This window comes from Microcebus murinus, chromosome X, assembly GCF_040939455.1.
Source record: "Microcebus murinus isolate Inina chromosome X, M.murinus_Inina_mat1.0, whole genome shotgun sequence".
NCBI lineage: Eukaryota > Metazoa > Chordata > Mammalia > Primates > Cheirogaleidae > Microcebus > Microcebus murinus.
Genome location: NC_134136.1, coordinates 4,710,410 through 4,733,781, shown reverse-complemented (window position 1 = coordinate 4,733,781; position 23,372 = coordinate 4,710,410). Strand labels below are relative to the sequence as shown.

General features: G+C 37.2%; 1 protein-coding gene across 2 annotated transcripts in view; it reads left to right on the top strand.

The window, feature by feature from the left end:
* TEX11 (testis expressed 11) overlaps positions 1–23,372 on the top strand; it is a 255,862-nt gene that overhangs the window by 182,993 nt on the left and 49,497 nt on the right. For both annotated transcript variants that reach the window (XM_075999567.1, XM_075999568.1), the window contains 6 exons: positions 1,461–1,585; positions 6,021–6,106; positions 6,978–7,034; positions 20,222–20,262; positions 21,508–21,594; positions 23,030–23,100. In XM_075999567.1, coding sequence (XP_075855682.1) covers positions 1,461–1,585; positions 6,021–6,106; positions 6,978–7,034; positions 20,222–20,262; positions 21,508–21,594; positions 23,030–23,100 — 467 coding nt within the window. The remainder of the gene's footprint in view (positions 1–1,460; positions 1,586–6,020; positions 6,107–6,977; positions 7,035–20,221; positions 20,263–21,507; positions 21,595–23,029; positions 23,101–23,372) is intronic.

Sequence of the window (23,372 nt, the reverse complement as noted above, 5' to 3'; positions counted from 1 at the left end):
TTTCATGTGCACTTGAGAAGAATATATATTTTGCTGGTGTTGGGTCGAGTGTTTTATAAATGTCAGTTAGGTCAAGTTTATCAGTAGTGTTAAGCACACTATGTCCTTGCTGATTTTCTGTCTGCTTGTTCTATCAGTTATTGAGAGAGGATATTGAAATCTTAGACTATAGTTGTAGATTTGTTAATTTCTCTGTGCAGTTCTATCAGTTTTTGCTTCTTATATTTTGAAATTGTGTTACTGGGTGCATAAACATTTAAGATTATGCCCCAATGATGAATTGATTCTTTTATTATCTTGAAGTAACCTTCTATCACTGGTAATATACTTTGCCCTGAAATTCACTTTGTATGATATTAATATAGCCACTTCAACTTTCTTTTGATTACCTTTACCATAGTATATGTTATCCCATCCTCTTCTTTTAACCAATTTTATCTTTATATTTAAAGTGTATTATTATTATTTTTTTTTTTTTTGAGACAAAGTCTTGCTCTGTTTCCTGGGCTAGAGTGCCATGATGTCAGCCTAGCTCACAGCAACCTCAAACTCCTGGGCTCAAGCCTTCCAAATAGCTGGGACTATAGGCGTGCACCACCACACCCACCTAATTTTTTGTATTTTTAGTAGAGACGGAGTCTCAGGTTGGTTTTGAACACCTTACTTTAAGGAATCCTCCTCCCTCGGCCTCCCAGAGTGCTAAGATTACAGGCATGAGCCACTGTGCCAGCCAAAGTGTATTTCTTATGGGTTGTGTTTTGTTTTGTTTTTTCTAATATGATTATCTCTGCCTTATATTTGAGTCATTTATATTTAAAATGATAATTAATATGGTTTGATTTAAATTCAGCATTTTGTTATTTGTCTTCTATTTGTCGCATCTGTATTTTATTGCTTTTTCCTTTTTTTCTGCTTTCTTTTGGATTAATTAATTTTTATGATTACATTTATCTCCTTTTTTGGCTTATTAGCTAGAACTGTTTTTTATTTATTTGTTACTTAAAGTCTATAGTACCCATATTTAACTTGTCACAGTCTACCTTTAAGACATATAACGGAATATAAAACAGCCATTCAATTATTAACTTCATTCTATATTATACAATTTTATGGGTGTATCAAGATGTATTTAGCCCATCCATTATTGATGGAATTTAGGTTGATTCTATATTTTACTCTTATAAATCATGCTGGATCAATGTCCTTGTATGTATTTACTTTTGCAAATATATCCATAAGATAGATTCACAGGAGTGCAGTTGTTCAGTTGGGCATTTTTCTGGTATTCAAATCCTCCTGGACAATTTACCAACTCATATTACTTTATGAATATTAACTAATATTTTAAAGATATTAATGCTTTTAAATAAGTTCCAAATTCATTGCAGTATGGTTAACTATAAGTAGGTATTATCTTTGATTAGAGTATTTCATTTTTTAATTGTTTCCTTGTTTTTCAGCTTTGCAAGCAATCACTACTTTAAAGAATTTATTAACAGATAAAGAGCTAGAAGATAATGACCTACTTACAGATAGAAGTTCACCTACTGTGCTTCTAAGTTTAGCTGCCCAGTTTGCTCTGGAGGTAACTCATATGTATCCATCTACTAGATTTTTACCTCTTTTTCTTTTTGAAAGACAATCAATAGAATCATCATCAGTGAGGCACAGAAGAGACTTACCTTTACTATTTGTTTTGCTTCTTATTTTCTCACCAGGCTTGGTTGCAGAATTGCTGTGGCCCATGAGCCAGCTGGGCCTAGTGGCATGTGCCTGTAGTCCCAGTAGGAAGCTGAGACAGGAGGATCGCTGGTGTCCAGGAGTTTGAAGTTGCAGTGAACTATCATGACACCACTGCACTCTAGCCGGAGTGACAGAGCAAGACCCTGTCTCAAAAAAAAAAAAAAAAAAAAAAAAAAAAAAGTAAAAAGAATAAAAACCCTCCAGATTTAAAATGTGATACCATGCAAATAAATAGGTATCTATTAAATATTTGAAAATTTATCTTTGCCATCAATTTGAACAAAATAGTTTAAATTTCTGTGGACCTTTTTAGTTCATAACCATAAAACAGTGTTAGTTTAGAACTAATAAATAGTTGCACCTATGTGTGTTGCAAAATTCTGGTCTTATGAATATATAGGATTAGGAAAGCACAGTAGCAGCTCCAGAGTCTTGGACTGGGTTTGAGTACTGGCTCTGTCACCTAATAAGTGCTTAATTTCTTCAAATCTTTTTTTTTTATTTTTTTTTTTTTGAGACAGAGTCTTGTTCTATTGCTGGGGCTAGAGTGCCGTGGCGTCAGCCTAGCTCACAGCAACCTCAAACTCCTGGGCTCAAGTGATCCTTCTGCCTCAGCCTCCCGAGTAGCTGGGACTACAGGTGCACGCCACCAGGCCTGGCTAATTTTTTCTATTTTTAGTAGAGATGGTGTCTCACTCTTGGTCAGGCTGGTCTCAAACTCCTGATCTAAAGCAATCCTCTCGCCTTGACCTCCCAGAGTGCTAGGATTACAGGTGTGAGCCACTGCACCTGGCCTTCCTCAAATCTTAGTTTCATTATTTGCAAAAATAGAGATAATACCTCTGGGATTATTATGAAAATTAACTAAGAAGATGGCTGAGAATGTGATTTGTAAATTTAAATTACTTTAGTTTCTGATTCTTTCTCCTGTATAAAAACCACCTTCCTGATTGCAACTACAATTCCATAATTCTGGTTCCAACTTTCTATAACAAATGTAAATTTATAAACCTTCCTTTAAAAAGATAATTAATTGCCTCTGATTTCCCCACACAGATGTCTCTCTTTCCTCTTCCTCCCCATCCTGCACAAATACATCCTGTATCTGCATCTGCCAAATATTTTTTTTCCTTCAGGAGTTTTATTACCCTACTCATCAATATCAAAATACATACCATTCACACTGTATTTAGCAACTACTTTGGGCAAGATATTGGGCTAGGTGCTAGAAATATGGTCCGCAAGGATCTCACAAGTCAATTTGAACAGACAAGCCATGCCTTAGCAATGTAAGGCGGTATATATGATAACGACCTAGGAACTAATATACATATTAAAATTACTGAAATTTAGAGTAGTAAGAGAGCACTGACAACTGGAATTGATTTGGGAAGTCTCTACAGTGGAGGAAAACTTCAAGTTGGCCTTTGAAAAGGGCAACAAAAATTTTCTATATAAGAACATTTTTAAAGGATGGGGTGGTATAAACAAGACATGGAAAAAGGAATGTGATCGCCTTGAGAAACACTGTATTTGGTTAGAGTGATGGAAGACTTACGTCTCCACCATTCCAGTTCTTATGCCTAATGTAATAGGGGCTTGTATTGTTATGATGATGACATAGGAGAAGAGTATAAGATAAAGTAGTAGAGATAGCTGTGACCAGATTGTATATAAGTTTTATTCTCTAAACAATAAGAAAATGTTGATGGTAATTCATATAAAAGTAGTGCTTCAGGAAAATAATTTGAGTTGTGCCTGGGGAGCTAAATGGGGAGAAAATAGAGGCAGGACAGGATGGGAGACTATGGTAATAATGCAGTCTGAAGGTGATAAGAGTATAGACAAGGGTAGCGAGGGTGGGATATTAAGCAGGTACAACATTGTTTTCTCTTCTCTTAAAATAAGCTACCTATCTTTAAATTCTTTTACAAAATTTATCCCCCATGCACACAAGAGACAATGTGGTTATTCTAGGTTCTGAAAGCTGAAGCAGTCAGGAAGAGAATTTCCACAGATTCCCTCTACCACTTCCACTTACACATCAAGAATCACACCACACAGTCTGCCTTCTCAACTGTTGTCATAGTTTCCATCACCTCTTGTCTTTTCCTCTCTCATGTTGTCAGTATTTTGTTCTCTTACTGGATCATTCCCATGAGCATATAAACATTCTCATTTATCCCATTTCAAGCAAACAAAAAGCAAAAACACCTCTTGACCCTCCTCTCACCAACTACTGCCTGACTTTTTTTCTTCCCTTTGTAGCTAAATTCCTCTAGAGTTATCTATACTCACTATCTCCAATTCCTTTCCTCCAATTCTCTCTTGAGCTTACTCCAATCAGACTTTTGCCCCTCCACTCTACCAAAATTCCTTTTCTAAGGGTCACAAATGACCTCTGTATTGTAAATTGCAGTGGTTAATTCTCAGTCCTCCTTGTATTTGATCTGTCAACAACATTCAACAGTTGATTACTCTTTCTTCCTTGAAACACATTTGGCTTCCAGGACACCACATTATCCTTGTTTTCCTCCTAATTCATGAGCCACTCTCTTTCATTATCCTTTGCTAATTCCTCTTCCTTTTTTCTCTCCCATTCTTACTCTCAAGTGATGAGCTTGGGAGAGGAGGTATTGGGGGATTGAGAAGATAGGATAAGATATAAACTAATTATCCAGAAAGCAGGAAAGTGAATGACTAGGAAAGTGTGATTTGCTTGCCAGTAGCATTCAGAACCATTTGACGAAATTTTAAAATAAAATAAGTACTTATATGGATTTTTTTCTGGCCACATTCAGTTGAATGGATGTAGACATAAAATCAGTAGAAAGTTGAACTTAATCAGACTTGTGGTTTTGTCAGATGAATACACTGAAGCAAAAGAAAGGCAGGAAAATCAAGGAACAAGAGAGTGGTTATACTTAGTCTCCATGGAATTTAAACTGAGTTTGGAGGAGGACATCAAGAAGATGAGGAACACTGAAAAATTGGTACCATCAGTGGGTTAGTGGTCTTATTGCAGTTGAATTATTGTTAGAGTCATGTAATAGAGGGAACAAGTTGAAAAGGTAAGAGGCAGTGGACAGAAAGTGGAGTACATGAACTGAGAGCTGGGGTTGGGGACTAGGCTGAGGGAGTGAGGCTCCTAGGGCACAAAACTCAAGGAGGCACCCATTCTCAAGATCGTGCAAGTGCAGGCTTGCTACTTGTATGACACTGAGAGTGAGTGCCTCCTTAAATTTTTCACCCTAGGTGCTTCAGTAACTCACCTGGCTCACCTTCTTCCCACCCCTGACTGAGAGTATGGCAGGGTTGCAATTATTAGTAATGAGAGGGTCTAGTGAGTGACTGTGAGTGTGAATGGCTAAGGTAATTAGCAGAGTGGAATTCAAGAAACTAATAATCTGGGATATTGGGTGGATCATCTACCTATACATTGAAAGTGCCAAAAAATTAAGATAGGAGTAGTTTTTGGAGAAAATAACTGAGCAGTAAACAAGTCATCAAGAAATGAGAAGAAATAGCCTGGGTGTTGATAGACTATAGCAACAAAGAAGGATAGTGGGTGATAGTCTGGTGCCAGGAAATTTAATGTTAGGGATTTTGGGAAATAGAATAGGAGGATAATTTTAAATGACAATGAAGAGCAAGAAGGATCCCTACTCCATCTCCAGGCCTGGGGAGTAGACTAGGGCAGTGAGAGCAAAAACAGCCACCACTCATAAGGGCTTCAGTAGAAGCAGTATCTTGGCAGAAACCTAGATTTTCATTAGATCGAGAATGTGGAGGGAATTTTCAGGGAAGATGTTGCTCATAGAGGAGATTTTGCTGAGAGTGGACTGAATTTCAGAGACCATAGTGGAAGGATTGGAGGAGTTGAGGAGAGGTGGGAAAAGAGGACAGAAGAGGAGATATACAGAGCCTTTTGAGAATTCAAGTGATAGAAATGAGGATAACCTGACAGTCTAGGGTTCTTCTGGTTATTGCTAATAAATGGGGATAAAGAGCATAATAACATTGGCCCTAGTGGGCAGTGTTGGCAAGGCTGTGAGTATTCATCGATAGAGGGGAGTGGGTTTCTGGGGATAATATGAACATGTTTTGTTTTTGTCAATGAGTTGTATCTTCATTCTGCCATCTTGCAGTAGCTCTTTTGAGAATACAAAATGAACATATTCAGATTTTTGTATTATCCTTAATGGACAGGAATATAGATAACATTTTGTAAGTATCAATTGAGATGTAATTTAATATATTATATTTGCTCACTTTAGAATGGACAACAAATTGTGGCAGGAAAAGCTTTGGAATATTTAGCTCAACATTCAGAAGACCCACAAGAAGTCCTTACAGCTTTAAAGTAAGTAATCCACATCCTGTGGAAATGAAAGGGTTTCCTGTGCTCATTTTACTCTTGGTCTATGCTTTGCTGAAATAGTGCCGACAAGATCAATGCCTACTGTAACAACTGTTAACCCAGATACTCAAAGTAAAAAAAAAAAAAAAAAAAAGATAGAAGTTGAATCTGATAGTCCTTCTTCTCTCTTTCTGGGAAGGAAAATGATTTGTCAAAAGAGAACTTCTACATACAATAGTTAGGCAGAGGAGGGTGAGGTTGGGAATTGATAACTACTAATGGTGTGACTAAGAAAATGCCACTGTGAAAAATGGGAAACCAGAGAGTTTTAGACTGGTTCTCCTGTTGGTTAATTACACTTGAGGCCACACTTCCAAAGGGAATTGGAGTCACAGAGATAAAAGAGTCAGAAGGAGTCTTGAGGTGCTTGCATGCCTTCACTTAGGTAAATATCTAAAATCATTCAGGACAGATGGTATTCTTTAAAGCATTTTAGGGTTTGAAACTTTACCAACTATCTTATTTTGTCCATTTGTCATTGTGCTGCCAGAGCCCTTCAAAGAATTGTGATACTAGTTTATGTGATACCCAAAGGCCAGTTCCAGGTTCCTTTATAGAAAGAAAAATATAAAGACTGGTACACTATACCTGATGTTCTAGCGGGTGATTTTGGGCAATCATATGAACCATGGAACCATTTAACAATTTGTTGTAAGCAACAGTTCCGTTTTAAAATTCTTAAAATTAATCTCCCCCTTGTCCTCTCTTTTCTCATTCTGCCTCCTAGAATAATCAAGGTTGTTAACAACTTGGTATATGTTCTTTTCACATGTTTGTTTCTACGAATCACTTTCTATATTACTTTATCATACAGGTATTTGTTTCGTCTTGTTCTTCCAAAAGTTTTTCAAATGCTGGAATCTGAAAATAAGTAAGTTATTTCAACAGATGTATTCACCATTAGAAAAATTAGCCAGGCACATGCCTATAATCCCAGCTAATTGGGAGGTTTGAGGTGGCAGGATTGCTTGCTCCTAGGAATTTGAGACCAGCCTGGGCAACATAGCAAGAGCCCATCTCAAAAAAACAAAAATTATAGTAACTTTCAATATAAACCTCATATTGAGAGACGTTTAGTTAGTAGATAAGATCAATACAGGCTTTGGGACCAGTCTTTCTGGATTCATATCCTGGCTGTGCTATTTATTGATGTGTAACCTTGGGCAAGTTTATTAACTTCTATGGGCTTCTGTTTTCCAATCTGTAAAATGAAGATGGTAATAGTACCCACCTCATTGGGTTGCTGTAACAACTTGATGAGTTAAACATGTAAAAGGCAAAAAGATTTATGTGATCTTCAGAGAAACCTGAGTATAAGTTAATACGTGTAAAACATTTAGAGTGCCAGCCACTTAATAAGCCCTCAAGAACATTGTCTATGATCTAATTATGATGTTGCATCTGTTTCCTCCTTTCTTAACAGATGGCTCAAATATAAACATATCTGTTACTTTCCGACAGAACATATAACCTGTGTGGCTTGTTGATTCTGATTCTATATCAGGTCAGCTGGGAGGAGTATTCAAATATGTTTGTGCTCACAGGTTCTATGGCATAAGATATCAAGAACTTAACAATTTGTGGAAGAATTTGGTTACCAATTTTTCATTCATAAAACTCACTACCTCCTAATGATTTGAAAGAACTCTCTATTCAAGGTATTGATTAAGGATAACTTTCAGAGAAAGATCACCCATTTCTACATTCTTTGGTTGGATAAGAACACTGTGAGATAGTGTATCTCTACTTCACTTTTGGTTTATATATTTGCAACTGGAGGCAATATATTTTTTCGACTAAATTCTTTGGGCAATATCTGTGACTGAGATAATGTTGCACAGACAACTTCTCACTTTCTTTTTCATAATACAAATTTTACCTAAGCACAAATAAGTTTTGCCTTTTCTTTATAAGCTCTATGAATCCATTAGAAGGGAACTCAAACAAACTTAAAAAAAAAGATAAGGCAATTGGAATTGAATAATGGCCAAATATTTGATGATATTAAGAAATTATTAATTTTAAGGCATGATAATGGTAGTGTGGTGGTTTTTTTTTTTTTAAAGATTCCTCATCTCTTAGAGACACATTCTGAAACATGTATGGACAAAATTGAATTCTAGTTTTGGCTGTTTCATTAACTTCTGGTTTACCTTAGGCAATGAAAACTTATTTAACTTCTCTAAGCATTATTTTCCTCATCTGTAAAATTTTCTTTTCTTTTTTTAGTTTATTTTTTTCAGCATATTATGGGGGTACAAATGTTAAGGTTATGTATATTGCCTTTGCCCCCACCCCCAGTCAGAGCTTCAAGTGTGTCCATCCCCCAGTTGGTGTGCATCGCACTCATTATGTATGTATATACCCATCTCCTCCTCCACCCTCCCACCTGCCCAACACGCGATAAATGTTATTCCTATATGTCCACTTAGGTGTTGATTGGTTAATACCAATTTGCTGGTGAGTACATGTGGTGCTTATTTTTCCATTCTTGGGATACTTCACTTAATATAATGGGTTCCAGCTCTATCCAGGAAAATACAAGAAGTGCTATATCACCATTGTTTCTTATAGCTGAATAGTACTCCAGGGTATACATGTACCACATTTTATTAACCCACTCACGTATTGATGGGGACTTGGGTTGTTTCCACATCTTTGCAATTGTGAGTTGTGCTGCTATAAACATTTGAGTGCAGGTGTCTTTTTCATAGAGTGACTTTTGTTCTTTTGGGTAGATGTCCAGTAATGGGATTGCTGGATCAAACGGTAGATCCACTTGTATCACTTTAAGGTATCTCCATATTGCTTTCCACAGAGGTTGAACTAGTTTGCAGTCCCACTCACCTAATAAAATTTTAAAAGTTGGACTGTATAATTTCTTTTTTTGAGACAGAGTCTCAGTTTGTTGCTCAGGCTAGAGTGAGTGCATGGTGTCAGCCTAGCTCACAGCAACCTCAAACATCTGGGCTCAAGTGATCCTCTGCCTCAGCCTCCCGAGTAGCTGGGACTACAGCCATGCACCACCATGCCCGGCTAATTTTTTCTGTCTATATATCTTAGTTGGCCAACTAATTTCTTTCTATTTATAGTAGAGATGGGGTCTTGCTCTTGCTCAGGCTGATTTCGAACTCCTGACCTCAAGCAATCCGCCCGCCTCAGCCTCCCAGAGTGCTAGGATTACAGGCATGAGCCACTGCGCCCGGCCTGGACTGTATAATTTTTAAAGTTCCTTTCTGTTCTAAAATTCCTATCATTATAAATTAGCAATATGTACCTAAGTACTGACAACTCATACGCTAATTTTTTTTAAAGTAGTTTATCTCTTAAATAGATTATCTATCCTTTTCCGTGTCCTCATTCTTATTTGTACTATTTATTTGCATTAATGGGCCCTTTCTAGATTATTTCATATAGAGTCACTGAACTAAACAGTGAAGAAATCAAATTTAGCTCAGCTGAAATTCAAATTAATAAAATGTACTATAAGAAGTTATTTTATATAAACCATACTTCTAAGATTTATCCCTAAGAAAGCTGCTACTTTTCCTGAACCACAGTCTTTATTACATAATACTAGATCCTTCCTTATGAGGCCAGTCTTACAGTATGCTCTATCCTACTTCCTGTAAATTTCCTTAGTTGAGTTTGCCAATACTTTCTCATATTCATTTGTTTGTTAAAGCAAAATGGGCTCTTTTCTCTGTTAAATTTTTATTTCATTTTATTTTTTAATTGTAAGACTTTATTTTTCTAGAAAAATTTTAGGTTCACAGAAAAATTGAGAGAAAGGTCAATATTCCCAAATACCCTCTTCCCAACACATCCATAGCCCCCCCCCCCATTATCAACATCTCCCACCAGAGTGGTACAATTATTACAATTGATGAACCAAAATTGACACATTATAATCACCTAAAGTCCATAGTTTACAGTAGGGTTCACTCTTGATGTTGTACATTCTATGATTTTGGATGTGTATCCATCATTACAGCATCATACAAAGTATTTTCACTGCCCTAAAAATCCTCTGTGCTCCACCTATTCATCCCTCCTCCATCAACCCTTTACTGTCTCCATAGTTTTGCCCTTTCCAGAATGTTATATAGTTTGAATCATACAGTAAACAGCCTCTTCACATTAGCTTCTGTCACTTAGTAATATGCCTTTAAGGCTCCTCCATGTAATTTTGTGGCTTGATAGCACTGAATAATGTTCCTTTGTGTGAATGTACCACATTTTATTTATCCATTTACTTATGAAAGGACATCTTGGCTGCTTCCAAGTTTTGGCAATCATGAATAAAGCTGCTATATCATCCCTGTGCAGGTTTTTAACTCCTTTGGGTAAATACCAAGGAGCATGATTGCTGGGTCATATGATAAGACTATGTGTTTAGTTTTGTAAGAAACCACCAAACTGTCTTCCAGAGTGGCTAAACCATTTTGTATTCCCATCAGCAATAAATGAGAGTTCCTGTTGCTGTACATCCTCACTAGCATTTGGTGTTGTCAGTGTCTGGGATATTGGCCATTCCAATAGGTATACAGTGGTATCTCATTAGTACTTTATTTTGCATTTTCCTGATGACATATAATGTGGAGCATTGTTTCGTATGCTTATTTGCCATCTGTATATCTTCTTTGGTGTGATATCTGTGAAGGTCTTTGGCCCATCTTTTTTTCCTAAGGGTTTTAGGATTCTTGTGCTAGGAACCAGGGACAAAGATCAAATACATTTATTACACCACAGTATAATACCGTCGTATAAAAATCCCTGGTCTTTGCTCATATAACAAAAGTACCATAACAGTTAAAAGATACTGGCACATTACTAGAGTCCCATTCAGTCATTAATAATTTATCCAGTCCATCATTATATCATATGAAATTGTCTCCTACAATGAGGTTTTCAGGTTTCTGTTTGATCTTGTCAGATTCCAAAAGGAGGAGTGGTCTCAGCAATATATGGCTTCAGCTTTTCAGGCATCTGCTATAATTGAGCTAAGAGACAATATCATCTCTTGCTCTGAGCCTCTTTTGAGGTATTGATATAATACTGGATCTCTCTTACTACATAATCCATTTGTTCATTCCTTACCCTCATCTACTATTCCTCCTTTTCTCCATTTATAACCAAATTTTTCCACATTTGGAAGGAACATTAGGTTAATCCAGTGTGCTGGTCCAGATTGCAGGTAGCAATACTAATCTAGCAAATGCCTCCCTCTTGATCCACTCCCATTTACATAGGGTGGGTAGAGTTACATTAAGACAGAACTAGTGGACTATCTTGACCACTAGGCAATACAGCTGCATTTACTCTTGACCCCAACTTTGCCAGATAGGGTAAAGGCACAACCTGCTCCCATGAGGCCTTTAGAAATTCTGACATAAAGATTTAAAAATATAGTCACAGTTTCTTGCTTAGGAATCATCCCAGTTTCCAACACTTGTATTAATAGTTACATCCATAGTCCTATAACCACCTCATCAGGTAGGAAACAGAAAGTTGAGATGATATGGAAAAGAAAGGAAAAAAAAAAGTATTGTCATACCAGTGCCCATTGTCCTATCCCCTTGGGAAGAATTGTAACCATGCCAGCCTCCTTCCCCAACTCCTCTTCTCCAGATTTACCAGAAAAACATAGAAGTCTACTAATGGGGCTACTCCCTATCCCCACCCCCCATGTTGAATTTGAATACACACTTGTGAAGACGTGTAAGCCAACCCTTCTATTAGGTTCATCTGGATGTTCCCTGGTCCCCCAGTTTCCAGTGTCAAGAATGAATACTGGTGCCCAGTGGAGCCAATGGTGGAGTGATCACAAACACAGAGCAATTTTATACAAACAGTTTATCATGTAAAAGAAAGAATGAAAGTAAAGAAGGAAACTACACAAAGTGAAAATACATTCCAGAGAGAGTGGAACAGGTCAATCTCCATGAGTGGAGGAAGACTCGGAAGTCTGAGCACAAGCTGCTTTTTATAAGCTCACTAATTTGTCCCGCCTTTCTCCTGGCAAGACTGGTTGTTGTTTCCTGCCCTTTGTGGTGATTGACAGGTTGGGACTATATAACTATATAACAGGTTTCCCTTTTTGCTCCTGCATCTTCCCCAGAATGCTTCATGAAGTTCCACCCATGTTATGCTAATTAGGTGGTAGTGGGCTCTAGGTCAGTTAAAGGTTACTAGGAACTTTTTACTTGTGTATGTTCTCACCAGGGAACAGTTCCTAGCCACAATTTGTTTCCAGCTACAATTCAGTTCCTGCTCTCCATCTTTGGCCACTTTCTTGCTACCTGTTTACCCTCCACCAGAGCTAACACTTCATGCCTATATCTCCTCCCATTTTGGACAATCAGTGTTTTAAGTGTGTATTCCACTTCCATTTCTAACTATTACTCTGAAGAGGATATCTCTCTGCCCATTGTTGGACATTATGGGCTGTAAAGTCTGTTTCTTGGTCTGAAAAAAATGTGACTCAGCAGTCCAAATTAGTGCAATATATTCTGTTCTGGTTCTTTTATAGCACTCTGAGCATTTGCATCTGGGTAAGCAAAGCCAAGTCAAGATTCAGTGTCTATTCCTATCAAGACTCAACCCACTGGAGCTATCAGCATCAATCTGACTTGCCAGCTGTGTTCAGGGCTTTACCCCTGGGGAATCTGCCACATAGCCATCTTCAGTTTCTGTTTCTTTTGTTTGAAAACAGAATAGTTATTGGCATTTTGTGCCTTGGAGGGTGCAAGAGGAATATCTAAATTCAGCCCTTCTCTGCATTCCCCTAATGACCCAGTTTCATGAACCCAGTTGGCCACCATATCTACTTGTTGATTTCAGTCACCTTCCAAACCTGGAAGGGGATTCTTCTGATGGGCATTGATATGTCCTACTTTAATGCACCCCTCAAATTCCCATAGTGATTTCCATAGAGCCATGCCCCATAAAACAGGCATCCTTTTAATAGGCCAATTTTCCATTTCCCCTCTGTATGACCATATGGCCAGGTCATTGGCCACTGCCTATGAGTCAGTAAAAACCCAAACATAGGAGCTTTTTACCACTGTTCAGTTCTTCCATCACTGGTAGGAAAACAGCATGCAGTTCAGCCTGCTGAGCTGATTTGCTCTTACAATCTTTGATCAGATGATGGCCTTTGAAACAGGATATTGTTCATTCTCCTTGGAACTGCCATCCATAAACTAACCTGCTCCTTTTTTTTTTTTTTGAGACAGAGTCTCACTCTGTTGCCTGGGCTAGAGTGCCATGGCGTCAGCCTAGCTCACAGCAACCTCAAACTCCTGGGCTCAAGTGATCCTCCTGCCTCAGCTTCCTGGGTAGCTGAGACTACAGGCACGCACCATCGTGCCCAGCTAATTTTTTCTATTTTTAGTTGTTTGGCTAATTTCTTTCTATTTATAGTAGAGATGGGGTCTCACTCTTGCTCAGGCTGGTCTCGAACTCCTGAGCTCAAGCAATCCTCCTGCCTTGGCCTCCCAGAGAGCTAGGATTACAGGCGTGAGGCCACCACGCCTGGCCACCTGCTCCTTGTTGATCAGTTGAGGGCTGTTTATAGGGCTCTGTCCAAGTGACAATAGAATTCAACAGCTCCTCATGCAGTTCCAAAATCAATCCTAGGGGAAATGAGGCTCTCTGCTCATGAATACCTCCTCCTTGCATTCCACAGGTCGCATGATCATGTATAAACCACTTCCATTCTATCATGGAGCTCTTCTAGGCACTGCTTTCCCCATTAGAGTGTTTTTCTGACATCACCCAAGATATCATGGGTATTTCAGGTTTCAAGATTCTTTCATATCCTTCAGTCATAGGGGTAGTTTCAATTAATGTCCAAGAGCAAGCTAGGAAATGTCCTCAAATGGCCCATTTAGTGTATTTAATTAACATTACCTGATGGACAGATTTACATGCCTTCGTTTTACAATACTAAGTCAGAGAAATATTTACCAATCATATACAGTGTCTATCCCCTTAATACAATAAGGTAAAAGATACAACCATATTATGTAAAGCCTATTCAAACATATCAAGTCTTCACACTTTTACCTTAATCCCATCAATCCTTATGTTCCTAACTGTAGCCTCCATTATGACTTCATTACAAGTTTTGTTTTTACAATACTAGGAAGGGTAGATATTTCCCAGTCAGACATAATATCCATTCTCATGAAACATTTAAATAAATGAAACACACCTTCACGTAAAATCTTTTATTTTTATTTTTTTTATTTCAGGGTATTATGAGGGTACAAACATTTTGGTTACATTTTATGTCTTTGCCTCACCCTAGCGAGAGTTAGAGGCATGCCCTTCCCCTCTACAATGCTCACCGTGTCCTTTAGTTGTGAGTTTACCCCCCTCAACCCCCCTAATCCCTTGAGAATATTACTACCATGTGAGCAAAGCATTCCAATTTTCATCCAAATGTCCATCTTAATCCTATCAACCCTTATAGTTCTGTATTTTCTCAATCAATTTTGTAACTCCCCTAGGGCTTTACCAACAGGTTTTGGTACCATAGTGCATGGAGCTCTTATGTCAAGAAGTCCCACAAACTTATTCTGCACACTCTGACCATTTTACCCACCAATGCGCAAAAAGCTTTGGGTCCCTAGTGAGTGGTAGAGCCAAGGGACCATGGCCATTTTGTTAATCTTTATCATAATTAATCAACCTGACTATTGCCCCAGGTAATTTCAGTTAGATTTCTCATTATAATCTTTGCCTTCTGGTTTATTAAATTTTTCCAGACTGGGTTAATAGAACAGAATTGTTTGGAGCCCTGTAATGTTGGGAGATCAACAGGGACTCCTTTTTGTTCATCCAACCTTTGGTAGTGCAGCATTCAAAACCAAAGACACTGTCCCTAAATTAGTTACTCTCATGATCCTTTTTAGTAAAGGTTCCTCAGGAAGCCAATGATACCAATCTACAAAATTAAACAACTCCTTCACACTATACCTTCTACTTTCAGTAGTTTCTTGGTTTTGCCTTTTTCTTATTAGTTTGCATTTTCTTATGCATCCAACTAACTTCCTGAGAGTAGGAGCCATCTCAAAATTCCAATGGTAACTTAACTTTAGTGACTGAGCACAGTATAGCAACTGCTCCATACCATAGGTGACCACATGGACACCCAGGTCAAAGCTTCCTCATTCTCATCTTTTCATCCTTTCTCTTCCCAAAACATGTTTCCATGAGCCAACATGGTATAGTAAATCTCACTCCTGACACGAATTCTGGAGTGTTTTCTAATACCAAAAAATGACACTATCTACCTGGAGTTAGCATCAGATACCACAAGTTAAAGGGCTCAGTCTCATAGGGCTGCCCCCACTTCACATGCCAATCTCAAGTCCAGGCCTCATGGACTTCTGATTAGCCAGATCTAAATTAGAGATTCCTACAACCCCTCCTTGGGGTCAGTTATTTGCTAGAATGACTCACAGGACTCAGGAAAACACTTTACTTATGTTTACTGGATTATTATAAACTCAGGAACAGCCAGATGGAAGAAATACAAAGGGCAAGGTATGGGATGGGAGGAAATGCTGTAGGGTTTCTATGTTCTTCCCAGGCATACCACAATCCTAGCACCTCAATATGTTCACCAACCCAGAAGATTTTTTGGCCCATTTTTAAAAATCAGTTTGTTTTTGTTGAATTTTAGAGTTCATTGTATATTTTAGATAACAGTCCTTTATCAGATATGTCTTTTACAAATATTTTCTCCCAATCTGTGACTTATCTTTCTCATTCTCTTCACATTGTCTTTTGCAGAACAGAAGTTTTTAATTTTAATGAGTCTTTCATGCACTGTGTGTTTGGTGTTGTATCTATTAATAAAAAGTAATTGCCATACCCAAGGTCATCTAGGTTTTCTCCTATGTTATCTTCTAGAGGTTTTATATTTTTTCTGTTTTAGATTTAGGTCTATGATGTATTTTGAGTTAATTTTTGTGAAGGGAGTAAGGTCTATATCTAGATTCATTTTTTTGCATATAGATATCTAGTTGTTATAGCAGTATTTTTTGAAAAGACACTTTGCTCTTTTGTCAAAGATAAGTTGACTGTATTTATGTGATTCTATTTCTGAGCCCTCTATTCTGTTTCATTGATATATTTCTTTATTCTTTCACCAATACCACACTGTCCTGATTACCGTGGCTTTATATTAAGTCTTGAAGTCAGATAGTGTCAGTTCTTCAATTTGTTCTCCTTCAATATTATGTTGGCTATCCTGGGTCTTTTGCCTGTACATATAAACTTTAGAATCAGTTTGTCAATATCCATGAAATATCTTACTGGGATTTTGATTGGTATTTTATTGAATCTATAGATCAAGTTAGGAAGAACTGACATCTTGACAGTATTGAGTCGCTCTATCCATTAACATGGAATACCCCTGTCTCTATTTATTTAGTTCTTCTTTGATTGCTTTCATTGGAGTTTTATAGTTTTCCCCATATAGGTCTTGTACATATTTTGTTAGATTTATACCTAAGTTTTTCATTGTGGGGGGGGTGCTAAGGTAAATCATTTTGTGTTTTTAATTTCAAATTCCACTTGTTCATTGTTGGTATATAGGAAAGCAATTGACTTTTGTATAACTTTGTATCCTGCAACCTTGTTATAGTCACTTATTAGTTGCAGAAGATTTTTATTTTGTCAATTCTTTTGGATTTTTTATATAAATGAATACATCGTCTGTGAATAAAAACAGTTTTATTTCTTCTTCCCAATTGGTATACCTCTTCTTTCCTTTTCTTATCACATTAGCTAGGTGACTTAGTCCATTCAGGTTGCTATAAAAATACCATACATTTGGTGGCTTATAAGCAACATAAATTTATTTCTCATGGTTCTAAAGACTGGGAAGTCCAAGATCAATGTGCCAGCAGATTTGGTATCTGGTGAGGGCCTGCTTCCTCATAGGTGGCTATCTTCTTATTGTAACCTCACATGGCAAAGGGGCTAGGGTTCTCCCTCAGAACTCTTTTATAAGAGCACTAATCCTATTCATGAGGCCTCCACTCTCATTACCTAATCATCTCACAAAGCCCCCATCTCCTAATACCATCACCTTGGGGGTTAGGATTTCAACATATGAATTTGGGAGCCACACAAACATTCAGACCATAGCACTATGACTTTCAGTACAATATTGAAAAGGAGTGTTAAGAGGGGACATCTTTGCCTTGTTTTTGATCTTAATGAGAAAGCTTTTAGTTTCTTACCATTAAATATGATATTATTTTTTATTTTATTTTATTTTATTTTTTGAGACAGGATCTTGCTCTTGCTCAGGCTGGTCTTCAACTCCTAACCTCAAGAGATCCTCTCGCCTCAGCCTGCCAGAGTGCTAGGACTGTAGACGTGAGCCACCAGGCCTGGCCTAAATCTGATGTTAGGTGTAGGTTTTTTGTAGATATTCTTTATCAAATTGAAGAAGTACTCCTCTATTCCTAGTTTACTTAGAGTTTTTATCATGGGTCTTGGATTTTGTCGAATGCCTGTTCTGCATCTATTAATGGATCACGTGATTTTTCTTGTTTAGCCTGATGATGTGATGGATTACATTAACTGATTTTCAAATGTTGAAACACCCTTGCATATCTGGGATAAATCCCACTTGGTTGTGACTTTTTATACATTCTTGGATTCAATTTGCTAATATTGTGTTGAGGATTTTTGTACCATATTTGTGAGACATATTGATCTGTAGTTTTCTTTTATAATATCTGTCTGGTTTTGGCATTAGGGTAATGCTAGCCTCATAGAATAAGTTAGGAAGTATTCCTTCTGCTTCTATCTTCTGGAAAAGATTGTAGGGAATTGGTATAATTTCTTGCAATATATTATGGCTATCATTTTGTCTTTCTTTTTTATTGCTATCATTTTGAATAAATTGTTATCTGTTAGAGCAAGTAAGCATAAGAAAAAGAAAAGTTTTAGTTTACCTTCACTTATTCTTTCTTTGATGCTCTTCCTGTCTTTATTTAGATCTTAGTTTCTAACCTATATTATTTTCCTTCTCTCTAGAGAACTTCTTTTAACATTTCTAGTAAGGCAGGTATACTGGCAACAAATTTTCTCAATTTTTGTTTATCTGAGGAAGCCTTTATTTTTCTTCATTTTTGAAGGATAATTTCACAGGATACAGAACTTTAGGTTGGTGGGTTTCTCTTTCAATATTTAAATAATTCACCCCATTCACTTCTTGCTCATGTGGTTTCAGAGAAGTGGAATGTAATTCTTATTTTTGTTCCTCTATAGGTCAGATGTTTTCTTCCTCTGGGTTTTTTCAGAATTTGTTCTATATATTTTATTTTCTGTAGTTTGAAAATGATATACCTAGGTGTAGTTTTTTGGCTTTTATCCTGGTTGGTGTTCTCTGAGCTTCCTGGATCTGTGATTTGGTATATGACATAACCCCTCCCCAACCACCCCATCATTTAGGCTCTGATAATACCCTAGAAGGTCAGGCTCTAGTTAAGTAGTTTCTACTGGGGCAGGCCTTGTTAAGAATAGAGTGCTCTGGCATATTTCAAAATGGTTTCTTTTCTCTCCCTCTGTCAGAAGCATGAAAGAATTTTTCTCCAATATTCACAGTGAAAACCTAGCTGACCTTCTGTAGGTAAAACTCACAAAACTGTGGAGGCCCCTCTATGACTGGGTCCACCCTGGAGTTTTCAACTCTGAGACTTGTTTACACTGAAACTCTAGCAATTTGTCATTTATGTTTCAGGTTTTCCCCCTCTGACACTGGTTCCCATGGTGATTTCCACTCTTGAGTCTCTGTTCTAGTAAGCCATGACTCCTTGTATTTGTCTGTCTATCTCTCTACTCTTTGTGGCAGTGGTGGTTTGCCCTGTTTCCTCACCCCTCTTATGGATCCATGAAGAGTTGTTGATTTTTCAGTCTGTTCAGCTTTTTACTTGTTGTTAGGAGAGAGTGGCAACTTCCAAGTTCCTCACATGCAGAACTGGAAACCAGAAGTCTTCTGTTAAAATATGTATACTTCTTAAAGAAGCTTGACAGAGAGTCGAGAGACCTGGATAGTAATCTTGACATTGTCACTTACTATATTACCTTGGACAAATCATCCCCCAACCCTATGTCTGTTTACTCATCTGTAAAATGAGGGGTCTGTACTAGTGAAGTGATTTTTAAAATTGCATTCCTCAGAACCCTGGGAAGTTTGTGCTACTGCCTCAGGGACTTCCAAGAAGGTGAAACTTCAGGCCTCCACCCCACTCCTTGTTCAACTAGAGCAGCTCCACTTTTATCTTTTCTTACATATCATACTTTTATACAATTTTATTTGAAACAAGGATTCTAATTGTTCCCCTTCAAAAAAAAGCTTATACATCACAGAAATCACTACCTGGTCTCAAATTCTATGACCCTGTAATGTAAAATCTTACCAGTCACTGAAATTGAAATCCTTTGCTGAGAGTCGGTTCAGAAGTAGAAGAGAGAAAAAACATGAGGGCACTGGAGATGAGTAACTGTGTCCTATAGAGGAGGGAAAGGGTGTTGAAAGATAGATTGGAGTCCTGAACAACAAATTTTACAATTTTGCATATTTTTACTCAAGTTCTCAGGCATAAATAGGTGTTTTTTGTTTTTTTTTTTGAGACACAGTCTCACTGTGTTGCCCAGGCTAGAGTGCCATGGCATCAGCCTAGCTCACAGCAACCTCAATCTCCTGGGTTCAAGCGATCCTCCTGCCTCAGCCTCCCAAGTAGCTGGGACTACAGGCATGCGCCACCATGCCCGGCTAATTTTTTCTATATATTTTTAGTTGGCCAATTAATTTCTTTCTATTTTTAGTAGAGATGGGGTCTCGCTCTTGCTCAGGCTGGTTTTGAACTCCTGACCTTGAACGATCCTCCCACCTTGGCCTCTCAGAGTGCTAGGATGACAGGTGTGAGCCACCGTGCCTGGCCATAGGGTATCTTTTTATTATAGTTCTTTTCCATAGTAAATCTTGGAACAGTTGGAAAACACCCTTTTCTTCTTTTTTTCCAGAAAGAAAGAAATGGATAGACTTTTGACTTGCTTGAATATAGGTAAATATCTCCTTGATTATTTTCAATCCTTCATCTTGCCTCTATCCTCTGTTGAATTCTCTAAGTATACTTAGCACATTGACTCCAACCTTATGTTTGAGTTAAGCTTCATGCTCCTTATTAATGTTTGCCATGGGAGTTTATTTTGGTTTCTTCATCCACAAGCAGAGAAAAGTTTGTCATCACTAGCATTCATCTCTAAATGTGATTTCAACTCTATTTTTATTCCAGTTTATTTTAAGGACATTTCCCTTCCTCCCTCCCTTCCTTCTTTACTTTGTTCCTTCTATCCATCCATCCTTTTTTTCTAATTGCCACTTGAGTCTAACCTAGGAATTGAACAGGTGAAAAGGGTCAAGACAAATAAAAATGCTGTGGACCCTGCTGGTTTTTCATGCCCTCTGAATCAAATTCAGATTGTTTACTTTATTATTTTTAAGCTGTCCATCTGTCTACCCAAGTCTGTGTCATCTCCCCTATCTGCTAATGATTCCTCCTTGTCTACTTAATTCAAGCTAATCTCCTAGCTATATCTTTTTCCAACTCCATGCTTTCTTACATGATGCCCCTTTTGCCTCACAGGTCCTCCTATTTTTATTGCCCATGTACCTCTTTCCTTATGTCCAAAGCACATAATTTCAAATCTTAGAAACTCTATCCTATTTATTGCAGTAGTTCAATTTTATACCTCAAATACCTGTCAACAGGGTATTAAACATAGCAAAGTGGTTTAGGAGCCAAACATTTTCAAAAGATATAAACTTTGCTACTTGGCATTCTTATTTCTCAGAAGGCCATGGGGTATGTAATAAATGCTTCCTGATAATGATGGCATATCCTGGTTCTGTACTGAGTTTGTTGTGCGAGCTCAGTAAATATTATGCCAGTGTATTGATACTCCTCCAATTCTCAATCTCCAGTTCAGTCTTTTTAATGATTGTTTCTATTCTTTATTTCCTTACATGTAAATCATATCTTTCTACCTCAGGTGGTAAATGATTGCACTAATTAAAATTATAAATCTCTCCAAAGACGTGTTTGTTCCCCAAAGTTTGAGTTAACAGCTTCTTGGAGCTTGGTAATGCTTTTTTGTCATTTTAATTACTTTTGGTATACACCCACGTACACATACACAAAAAAATTTCTAAATTAAAACTCATGTGTGACTGTTTTTAAAGCAAGATTAACAACTTTGCTAGAGTATAACGTAACAACCTCAGTATCAAATTTTGCTGTTTGATGCAGCACTCCAGAAATTTGGTCAGCCTTTTGATGAAGAAACCTCAACTTTGGATTCAAGGACTGATGAAGCTCATTGGTTTAGAAAAATAGGTAAAAGACAATTCTGTGGCTATGGGAAACATTGTGGGGTGGTGGAATCAGAAAGATGTGGGTTCAAATTCTGGTTCTTTCATTTGTAGCTATGGGTACATAGATAACTTGCTTAATCTCAGTTTCATTATTTATAAAATGGAAATAATTATGTATACTTCATACAGTTATTAAGGGTTTTTAATGAAACAGTGTATGTACCTGACACATAGTAGGTACTCAATGAACATTAGTTTTTTTCCTTTTTCTATAGAAATGATTCTAAGATTAAAATGATGAATTGTAACTGCAAATCCCCAAGGTTATGCTCCAAAACTTGGTCTAAAATGCCTAATTTATTTCTAACTGTGATTCAACAAAAATAAATTATGCAACAATATAGTTAAATCTTACAAACATGAAGTTGAGCAAAACAAGCTAGACGTTGAAGAATACATACTATATGATTCAATTTTTATGTAGTAAAAAAAATAGACGAAACCATATATGGAGTTAGAAGTCAGGATAGTGGTTACCCTTGAAGGAGGTTTGGACTTTAAAGTGGGGGAACTTCCGAGTCTCTAGTAGTAATCAAGATCTTCCTTGATCTGGGTGCTAGATACATGGATATGTTCACTTTGTGAAAATTCATCAAGCTGTACAATTATGAGTTATGTAATGTACTTAATGTAGGTTCCACTTCAATAAAATTATTTTAAAATTGTGGAGGCAGTTACTACAGTGACAAGTAAGCAAGAGCAATTAAGCATCAATGTCACAAAGTAGACTCATTCTACATGAAACTCTTCCTGCTTTATTGGTTTAGTGAGGCTTTAATCTAGAAGATAGGGAATAAATATGCAATCTGGCTTCTAAAGGACTTAAGCAAAAATTTAAAATAACAAACATTTAAAATATAGAATGGTTGGATGACTTTGATCTTTTCCAAGTTTGAAAAGGTATTTTCATACTTTTACTGCATTTTTATTTTGACTTTCAAAGGTGAAGATCATACTTAATATTGCCTAATGGGGGCTTCCACTCCTCTTTGGAAGATATGAATCTTTCTAGCAATTTTCCTCAATCCTTGATTCTAATGTACCCTATTCTCTGCTGAATTTTAACTTCCTTCACCACTCCTGGTTGGTGAGCTCCTTGGTGATCCTCATTTTTTAAATGGATTTGTGCCAACTAAGAATTCTTATCATATGTCCCCAATTTTTAAAAAATTCAGCAGCACCTCCATTGGTCATTGGTCTAGAATTGAAGATTAGAAGTGATAGGAGTCTCTAAATTTACCTGGAAAAATGCTCTCCACAAACCTAAAGTTAAGTTTTTAGCCGCTGAGAATCCCCTTATTAGTATATTAATATTAAAGATATAGGTAGTAGTGATTATAATGGTACAGACTAAATAGTAAATTTTCATAATTATATTATTTCGTGTTAACTTTCAGCTTGGAACTTGGCTGTACAATCTGACGATGACCCAGTGACAATGAGAGAGTTTTTCATACTTTCTTATAAGGTAAGTCTCTTCTCATAATTATGCCATGTATCAACCACAAGGATATGACCACTATGACTATAGTAAAGGGATAAATATACACTGGGATTGGCTCTTATTCTAGGCACTTTTAATATATGTTTAAACAGGAATGACATAGGAGAATTTGTTCCCTGTAGGGTATAATAAACACCCATGATAGAACCTAAAGTTCTACCATTAGAGACTTATTCCTTTGCCTTTGAAGGAATTTCAGTCTCCCATCGTCCTATATTAAAATGTAAGTATCTTTG